This window comes from Chanodichthys erythropterus, chromosome 3, assembly GCF_024489055.1.
Source record: "Chanodichthys erythropterus isolate Z2021 chromosome 3, ASM2448905v1, whole genome shotgun sequence".
In the NCBI taxonomy this organism is placed as follows: Eukaryota; Metazoa; Chordata; class Actinopteri; order Cypriniformes; family Xenocyprididae; genus Chanodichthys; species Chanodichthys erythropterus.
The window spans coordinates 1,832,568-1,843,074 of NC_090223.1; the positions used below are offsets into that span (position 1 = coordinate 1,832,568).

General features: G+C 37.5%; 1 protein-coding gene across 2 annotated transcripts; it reads left to right on the forward strand.

Annotated features, from left to right (window-relative positions):
- The first annotated feature begins 2,341 nt into the window (after nt 1–2,341).
- On the forward strand, nt 2,342–8,143 carry LOC137015502 (uncharacterized protein DDB_G0285291-like). 2 transcript variants are annotated; one of them, XM_067380521.1, is made up of 7 exons: nt 2,342–2,919; nt 3,355–3,526; nt 3,618–4,027; nt 4,157–4,286; nt 4,642–4,709; nt 4,834–4,877; nt 7,792–8,143. In XM_067380521.1, exons 1-7 carry the CDS (start codon nt 2,719–2,721, stop codon nt 7,880–7,882), a joined length of 1,116 nt encoding a protein of 371 aa, XP_067236622.1. In that variant the 5' UTR covers nt 2,342–2,718; the 3' UTR covers nt 7,883–8,143. The 2 variants fall into 2 exon arrangements, with proteins under 2 accessions (XP_067236622.1, XP_067236613.1); XM_067380512.1 differs by having other exon boundaries at nt 3,618–4,286.
- The last annotated feature ends 2,364 nt before the right edge of the window (nt 8,144–10,507 follow it).

Here is a 10,507-nt window from a genome sequence, read left to right on the forward strand (position 1 = left end):
TAATCTCTCGAAGTATCCTCAACTCATGGAAAAAGTCCACTGCATTTATATCCTGAGATTCGGACGCACTCAGAGCATCATTCAGTATTGTGCACTGTCTTTCCAGTTCAGTTTCATCCATTTCACACAGTTTGGTCAGATCAAAAAGAAATCCAAACATGTTGCCAAACTCCTGCATTTGTTTGAAACGGGTATGGAGAGCAGTGAGAGCCTGATCTACTATCACAAAAAAGTAGTCCGTTACATATGCTTGCTCTGGGTCTGGGGTATATTCATTTTGATTTTCATCCCTTTTGCACTTCACTCGTCGTATAGCTTTAAATACAGGTTCAATGTCAATATCAGTAGCAATCTGTATTGCAGTGGATTTTGCAGCAACAAATCCGGTGTCCCTATATTTTTGCATGAAGTCAATTAGTCCATTTAGCTGCGACAACGCGACATCCAGCTGCATGTCCTTTGACTGCAGTGTCTTACTGACGGTGTTCACGGCAAACAGAATATCATACCATATGACCATAGACATAAGGAATTCAAAGCTTTGGATTTCATTTGCCAGCGACATGGTTTCACTTTTAACTTTTGGGTCACTACAGTCCTCTGCCACTTCAAGCAAAGCATCCCTAATATCACTTGTTTGATAGCGTATTGCTCTTACACTCTCTACGCGACATTCCCACCTTGTTTCAGACAGAGGTTTTACAGTGAGAGATGGGACTTTCGCTTTAAGTATTTCCCACCGTTTAGGCAACACGTTCTCATTCCCAACTCGTCACATATGGACGCTTGGTCAGGACCCCTTGGCGTCACATATTAACGCACTGGGTACCCCCTTGGCGTCATTTTTCAACGAGCAGGGCAGTCCGATAGACTTCAATGGAACTCTGAACCGGAGCCTGCGGCGTTGAAATTTGACGTCTTGGGTAAACACACCGCAGCCCGTTGACTGCTGTGGATGGATCGAGACTACAATAAATAAGAATAGATAGGAATAGGCTACAATAAATGATCTATGCCGAGTGTGGTCAAATGGCGGCCCCCATATCATCTTTATCTGGCCACCCAACTGTTTTTTAATGTTAAGAAATCCCTCGCAGTCTGATATTAAAGTGCCCTCTGAGAAAAAGGGGGAGCGTTCACAGAAAATGAACAACGGTGAGTTTAACAACGGTCATCGTGTGTGCGACAGCATTCAGCGGTGAGTTTAACAACGCCCCACTGCAGCTAAAGCATCATTCAGAGGTGAGTTTAACCAAAACAACGCTCAACTGCAGGTAGAACAGCATTCAGAGGTGAGTTTAACAACGCTCCACGGTGCGTGTAGTAAGAAGTTTAAGCGTTTTCTGGTCACAGGGTAAGTGACTAATTAGGGTGCATGCTGGATAATGTATTTTTATAGGACTCTGGTATTGATAAATAAATATGTATATATGCTTGTGTTCGATTAATCAATGTCTTGTTTATTTATTTATTTATTAAAAATCCTCAAAATTAATAACGCTGACGTCATTGTATGGCGCGATCGCGATCCCAAGGTCCATTGCGATTTTCCACTTGGTAAGTAGAAAAGTTAATTAATAGAGATCGAGACTATTCTTAAATTCACACACTAAAAACTGTAGAATCAGGTCAAGTTGTGTTTAGAACTTTTAGAAGTGTAAGGCAGCAATTTATTAGGACGGTTAATGATAGAAAACTTTTTTTATATATATATAAATTACTTGCTGCACCAAATGTGCAGTAGGCTAGCAAAGTTAGCTAATTAAATTCAAGTTAATTTTTTTCGCATATAATCATGAAGGTGCAATCATGGGGAATACAAGATTTTCAGTACTGATGTGTTTCCAGTTACCTATTTTACATACTCAGACTGCCACTTTAGCCAACATTATAAATGGTCCGGTAAAAAACAGGGTTGCCAGATTAGTTTGTTTTCCAGCCCAGTAATTGTTTAAAATCCACAAATAATCTGACAATAAACGCCTAAATATTATCTATAATAAACAGTAGAAACAAAATCATAACAACAACATTATTGTGTCTCAGCACAATTTCTCAGTTTTCTATTTCTTTCTTTTGTATTAAAATAACAAAATTCCACCTGCCCAAGCCCATTTATTCACACATGGTGTAACCCAAAATCAACCAAATGGGTGGAAAACTGTCCAATCTGGCAACATTGATGAAGAATACTGGTGTAAAGTGTAAGGCACAGGTGTCAAACTCAGTTCCTGGAGGGTCGCAGCCCTGCAGAGTTTAGTTCCAACCCTAAATAAATGCACCTTACTCAGCTAATCAAGTCCTTAAGGCTTATTTAAAAGTTAAAGGTATGTTTGTTGGAGCAGGGCTGCGGCCCTCCAGGAACAGAGTTTGACACCTCTGGTGTAAGGTATTCAATTCTTAATATATTTTTTTTCTCTCTCATCAGGTCTTTCGAATTTGCCTGCTCCTTATTCTAAACCCGACCACACAGACAAACACACACTCACTCACACACACAATAAAGGCACTTATAAGAGCCACGTCTGTCCTGTTTACCTGTCTGTGCTGTAGTTTACTTGTCAGTCTCTTTTTAGCTCTCTCTAATCTTTATCTCTGTTTTTATCTTTATTTGTTTTATTTGATCATCTCTCCAGTTCTCTTAATAGTTCCTAAAAATCCTCTTTATTGTAACAGTTTGTCCATCTGTTGTTTGTTTGTTATATTTCTTGTCTAGTCATGACAAGGCCCAAATTCAGGTCCTGCCCTTCTTGCCAGACTCCCAATCAGGCAAGCAGGAAAACCTGTCATGTCTGCTTTGGAAGCCTGTCCACCAAAAAAAAAATAAATGAAAAAGTGGCATCACTGGATAGCCAGTGGGGGAAATCTGTCCTTAAAAGCAGAAATGCTGGGCGTCTAATTGATTCTGCCCGTATTGCAGTAAGTAAAATAGTTCATATTTCATATTTTAGTGTGAAGTAAAACTGAAAGGCCATGTTTTTCACATACTGAATATCATACTAATATGATCTGGCCTTTACAAACATAGTCTTATTTCATACATGGAAGAATCCGTCTTTACTTATAAATTTTGCTAAAGAGTTACAAAATTGTATTCTGTGTCAAGTATTAAGTAAGTCATGATGGCAATGGCAGAAACTGTAGCAGTACCTCTGGCCTTATCTTATATTGACGATTGATTGTATACAGTTCAAGAGTAATGTGTCTTCTAAAATAATCTTAATGAAACGTGTTATGGCTCATTTTATTGCATTGTTTTTCATTAAATAAAATTGCTTTTAACAGTGCTAATGTTTCTAATACTTCAGTGGGTGTTGCTAACTAATGTGTGATAACTGCTTTTGTTCATTTCAGGTGCAGAAACTTGAGGCTGTTGGATACAAGCCAATTTTATTTATTGGGAAACAGGACAAAAGGGCTTCAAATAAGTGGGTGGCAGATATTATTACACATCTGCACCACACTCCTGTCACCAAAATTCTTTTGGAGAAGATGCGGAGGGCTTATGAGTTTATCTTAACAAAAGGTAAGAGTAATGTTTTTGTTTAGAAATTATGGTTATTTAAAATACATGTATATTTCTCTGTTACTATGTACAAAGTAAACTTGTATTTTAGCAACCTCCACAGCACAGCAGCCAGAGAGTGTCGCCGCGGAGCAGCCGGAGAGCCAAGCCACGGAGCAGCCAGAGAGTGTCGCCGCGGAGCAGCCGGAGAGCCAAGCCACGGAGCAGCCAGAGAGCGTCGCCGCGGAGCAGCCGGAGAGCCAAGCCACGGAGCAGCCAGAGAGCGTCGCCGTGGAGCAGCCGGAGAGCCAAACCATGGAGCAGCCGGAGAGCCTCACTGCGGAGCAGCCGGAGAGCATCGCCGTGGAGCAGCCGGAGAGCCAAACCAAGGAGCAGCCGGAGAGCATCGCCATGGAGCAGCCAGAGAGCGTCTCCGTGGAGCAGCTGGAGAGCCTCACTGCGGAGCAGCTGGAGAGACAAACCACGGAGCAGCCGGAGAGCCTCACCAAGCAGTCTGAACCCGTATTTGTTCTGAATCTTGTTCCTGTGTCTTCCTCACTCTCTCCAACCTTTCTCTCTCCTCCTTCCTCTGCTACTCCTACAACTGTTCTTCCTTCACTTTCTTCCCCTCCTCCACCTCCACTGCGGCAGAGGAAAAGAAGGTTAAACACCTTTACCGCGTCACACTCTACCACCCCTGTCTCTCCTCCATATCCATCTCCCTCTTCCATTTCCAAGCCTTTGAGTCAGGAGGTGCCACTGGTAAAGAACAGAAGAAAAGGTAACTTTTTGCATGGTACGTCTTACTCCACACTATTAATAAATTTGCTCCCAGTCAAAGCTGACTTCATGTAAATTGGATTCATTCAGCTAACCAGGACATTGGTAGCCAGTTCACAGTATTTTGTTATTTACGTAGTTGTTTAGCTGTGGTTTAGTGGCCAATGTCCAAGGGTTGAGGGAAACCAATCCAGTACATTTTGCTTGATTGACAAAAACGGGGACAAATTCACTTTGACACAAATGGAAAAGACTGCATATCACCTCACATGTGAAATTATAAATATGGGCTTGTGTGATTCAGCTACAAAGCATGGCATTCGTGGCTTAATAAACTTGTCTTTTCATTATTTCAGGTTGTCGAAAATGTAGTAGGCAGAAGGTTTTCCTTTTTGATAAAATAACTGGGGAACGGATAAATGAGGTAAAATGTCTTATTAGGCCATGTGCTGGACTCAGTGACTGATTCTGACCTTTAAAAGATAATATCCAGTGATTGCTTAAACAGTTAAAGTAATTATTACTTGTGTTTGTTTGTGTCTGTGTAGGGGAAAGCTGAATTGAAAGTTCACTGGTTGCCTTGCACTGTGTGGTAAGTCATGTTTTATTTCCTTTTTAATTCCATTTCAATGCAATGGATTAGTCCATTCCATGACCCAATACAATGTTGGCAAAGTTCAACTGCTGTCTTGCAAGCAGCATGGAAGTTCATGCAGTGATGTCCAGTGTTGGCAAAGTAATGCATTACAATATTGCATTACTCCCTTAAAAAATAACTAATTGCATTACTTAGTTACTTTTTATTTGCATTACTTTTTCACCTGGGCTTGTTTGTTTGTATTTAATAACAACAAAAAATATATATTTTGGCAAATGTTTAAGGCTCTTTCACACCAAACGTGAAATTAATAAGCCTTAGGCAGAAGGAAATGCATATCCATTCCTTACAGTGGAGGGCGTAAATGTGAGTAAATGTTCACATTTAGTCTAGATCAGGGGTGGCAAACCCTGGTCCTGGAGAGCCTCAGTCCTGCAGAGTTTAGCTTCAACCCTGATTTAAAAACTCACCTGATGTAGCTTTCTAGCAACCTTACAAACCTTGATTATCTTGTTCAGGTGTGTTTGATTAGGGTTGGAGCTGAACTCTGCAGGACTGTGGCTCTTCATGACCAGGGTTTGCCACCCCTGGTCTAGAACTACAACAACCATCATGTTCACACAGCACACACAACACCTCTTTAGCACTTTATTTCTCTCAACTTTAGGACAGGAGAGGTGTCAGTCAATAAATGTGAAAAAGTAACTTGTGTTACTTATTTGAAAAAGTAACTTGGATATTTTGTTATATGCTCCCTGATCTTGGCAGTAAATAATCCTCTGAGGTAGCCTGTAGAGAAACTGGTGTGAGGTCGATGGTCAGTACTTTGATTTAAATAGCGATGAGGTAGAGGCATTGGGAAGAGCTAGATCTGGCAGGCATGCCCTTGAAGCCTCTGGTCTTGCATCCTGAGGATGAGACAGAAAAACAAACAGAAAGGTATTGGTACAGGTGCCATTCACTTAAAAAAAGAGTTATAGTATGTAAAGTGTGTGTGTGTGTTCTTGTATACATGGTTGTATACAAGGACACAAATGTGTATAATGACATGGGTATTACAATGTAAACATGGTTTATGAGGACACACTAAACAGTGTTTTTTTTGAAATTCAAAAATGCAGACAGTTTCCTGTGATGGGTAGGTTTAAGCCAGGCACACACTGAACAATTGTAAGGCTTATTATGACTGTAATTTGATACTTACGACTGATCATGCCCAAGTGTGTCAAGTCATAGCCAGTTGCGTTTAGTCAGTGTTTACAGTCGCATTTAAATTCCTTGTGTAAGTATTTAAATGTGCTTTAGTCGAAGAAAACTGTCTTTGTGTGTTGAGCTCAGAATGTTTCAGCTAGTAGTTAAGTGTGTCCCTGGCTATAGGGGCAGAATATACAGTTTGCTAATGTAGAATATACAGTTTGTACAGTATAAAAACATTATGCCTATGGAATGTCCCCACAATTCACAAAAACAAACGTGTGTGTGTGTGTGTAACTGAAATGAGTCTTGAGTTTGGTTGTAAACTGACTGTCTCTAAATTTGGAATGCTTGGAAGACTATTCCATAGTTTCAGAGACAAATGGGAGAATGATCTACCTCAACTTTATTTAGAATATTATATGAAGATCTTGGAATTCTGTGATTGAAGCGGACACAAGGTATTGTTGGTAATGAGGAGCTGGAACATCCAGTGCTTTTCAAGTAATTAATATCATTTTAAATTAGTTGACAAGCAGCCAATGTATTGACAATAAAATGGTGCTGATGTGATCATATTTTCTGCTTCTAGTAAGTGGTCTAGCGGCTACATTTTGAACTAGCTGAAGCTTATTGAGCCTGCAGGACATCCACCCAATGCATTACAATAGTAGCAGTGATTCATCCCCAAAATTTTTCAGCATCTGAAACACTAAGCATGTGTCATATTTTAGCAAAAGTTCTAAGATGGACAATCCTGTTGTACATGTGCTGGAAATGTGATTTTCAAAGGACAGATTGCAGTCGAGCATAAGATCTGTGTTCTAAACTGTTCTGGATGACTTAACAATACATCCACTGAGAGGCAAATTAATCACCTTGCTTTTGGAGTTTTTTTGGACCAATAATTAATACTTCTGTTTTGCCAGAATTTCTTAAATAGGATGATGCTGGAATTTGTTTGCATTAAAGATGAGAGCAGTGACAGCAGTGATAATAAAATGCATGAGGAAGATCAGAGACCGAGAAGAGCAGTAATAAATATTAGTGAAGAGGAGAATAATGAAGAAAGGCAATGGGATCAAGATGCAGCCACTACCCTTATCCCGAGTCTGTAGAACTGCAAAATCTGCTTGGAACACAACATGATAACATGCTGAAATTTCTAAACTAATTCTGCTTCTGCAAGTCAGATATAGCCACTTTTCAACTAATCCAATAGTGGTTTTTACTCCTAACAAATATGAGATTTTCCTCAACCCACTAATATAACTTAATCCCTCAGTTTATCAGAAACATTTTGAAATCACTCAATTTGAAAGTACATGGCTTTCAGTGTACAGAAACTGTATGGAAACATGTAATATTAAAAGTAACTAGTAACACTAGTAATTAAAGCTGCCAGACCGTGTACTTGACTAAAAAGTACAATATTTAAATCTGAGATGTAATGTTGTAGAAGTATAAAACTGTGTAAAATGAAAATATGCCAGTTAAGTCCAATTACCTCAAATTTGTATTTTAAATTACTAAGTACTTTGTAAAGTAAATTACTGAGTAAATGTGCAGTTACATTCCACCACTTGGGTTAACCAGGATTAATGCTGCTTTAACAAGCATCGTTAAATGTCATCTCTTTAATTTAAACATGACAGTGATCTTGATTTTTGCTCTGTGTTCTAATGACATTATGTACACTTATGATGTTTTACAGTGGCAAAACCTGGGATGACACATGGGAGCCTGCGAGTGAATTCCAAAACATTGTGCCAAAGTCCCCACATCCCAACCAGCTTTCAGCATGACAACATCACCATAAACACCTGGACTCATCAATCACCCTTCAATGCAGTTTATTTTTGAGTGTTTTTGCTGTTCTTCAGTAAAGTTTTTGCACAGTACCCAGTCTCTTTTAGCGTTTATTTTCTTACAGTTGTCTTTTTAAAAACTTTTTGCTTTTGTCATGAACTGCTTAACAGTTAACAGTGTACCTTGCGAGATCATAAGTTTGTTGTCTGTGAGCATAAGCTCATAAATACCAAAAAATACTCCAAAAGCTACTAAAATGTCACTCAAATGTTGTAGTCATAAATTAGATATGAATTACTTTATTATTTATAATCATAATTGTAATTACCAATTTATGTTTTCCTTGCATTTAGTTTAGTTTTTGGCTTCTTTAAAGGGAAGAAAATAATGCAAGTTTCCTGATGGCAGACTTGCATCTCCTGGTTTGTAAAAAAAAAAAAAAAAAAGAGACAGAGAGAGAAAGGCTTTAAAAAGTTTTTTATTTAAAGCCTGTTGGGTCACAAGTATTTTATGTTTAATAGATTAATTTATCTCTGTTAAAAATTACTGCATGCTAGAATAACTATCACAGTCATTTTCTTTTTGTAATAAAAAATGAAATATTTTGATATATTGTATTATTTATTTCACATACAGTGCACAGCTGCAACAATTATTTAATATTAGTTACCCTCTGCTTAATGCCATGGAAACCAACTGGCCTTTGAAAAAATGTTTCAGTTAATTGTATATAAAATAAAACTATTTTTAATATTCTACTACGTAGTAAAGAAACAAAAGGGCCCTGTAGACCTGCCAATCACATCTAATTCCATGATGCCCGCAAGTCAACTCAACGGGAAAGACTGAGGAATACAGCTACGGCAACTGGACATGCGCACATCAATATTGCGTCATTTAATATTTATTTATTTAATTTAATAACTATATTTGCAGTATTGTAAGGGTATGTTTAGGGTTGGGGTAGGGTAAGTGTTAATAAAACTCAATTTGATAAGTAACAAGTTTAATTCACCATTATTTTCCCTAAAACTTTGCATCACTTCCGGCAGTAACTGTACTGTAATTACCATATATGGACAAGTATGACGTGACACAGCTCTAACAGGACACGCTGTGATTGGAGTAACTTTTAGGCCAAAATAAAGAGTGATTAATGTTGCAAACTATGTTTTGATGTCTTTATTACGTAAGTAATACTGTCATTTATCAATGAGGTATTGCTATGTTGAAAGAAATTACCCGTTTACAGAGATCCTAACCCTAACCCTAGTGTAACTTCAATGAACTACATTTTACTGCGCCATTGTTTTCCGTTCCATTGATAGAATTACAGAGGCGTATGGGTAATGCAGTTTAAAAACATTTAGTAATTAAATCAAATAAATACAATCTTTAATGAACAAATGGGCATCCAAATATGTTCATTGTACAAACCTCTATGACATATTTGAGAGTCAGAATGAAATTTGGTATTTTACTGTGAGCACATTTTAAAATGCTTTTATAATGCCTTTCCACGCATGTCAGAAATCTCTGATCAATATTATTTAATAAACATAGCATAAATAGTTGTCCTACCAATTTTCTCTTTGATATGCTTACCAGACTTTGAGTTACAGCCATTTGAAATGTGCATTTGTTTTGCTCTTCCAGGGGCCGCTGCCAGGTCCCTGGGGGAGGTAGGACAGTAAAACTTACACAGATAGACTCTCTTCATCATGAACAACAAACTGTTGATTCATATTTATAACTGAATATTGTTTTCTTTTCCCCATTTTCTATATTTACATCATGCTTGTGTTATGTTTTGCTGATATTGTGAGACTCTGACTACAGTAACATAGGCACAGGATGGTGCACAATAAAAAGAATCACAGTATAAAAGACAACAATAGTTCATTATTGTCTCAAATGTCATTAATATGACTAAAAATGTTTATGTAAAAGAAGCATGGTAAGTAATTACAAAGTTTTTTTTATTTTTTACATCATGAAATTAAACAAACTCATATGATGGTATAGTGCATTTTTATTTTCAAAACAATTAACAATTTATTATACAATACACCATGTAAAACATTTTATTGTAGACTATAAAATAGCATAAAGACAAACTGGATTCAATAGAAATAAAAAGGGACTTCAAAATTGCTATCATCATGCTGTTTATCAGGTCACAGCTGATGAAGCTACACAAGTGGTGAAATGTTTTGAGCACCACAGAATCAAATCAGTTGACTCCAATACTTTTATTAGATGACACATAAGCGGATGTAATATTATACTGGGAAATAATGATTCCTCCTTATCATAATGGTTTTCTTCCTCATAATTTGCTCTTTATGTCTCTAAAAAGGTTTCAGTTGTTATGTAACACCTTACCGTTAAAGTAAACTACACTTTCACAGCCACGAGCTGAAGTTCTAACATTTCATTTTCCCCTGTGAATCATATAACCTTAAATTATTATTACTCATGCAAGATTATTAATTATTTTGTACACAACCTACACTAAAAATTATTTTCATAAATTAATCTGCTATTTATTTCTTGACAAATGAAGAGTTTGGTTTGTGATAAAGTATGAAAATGAGAAAATCAGACACAATTACACACAA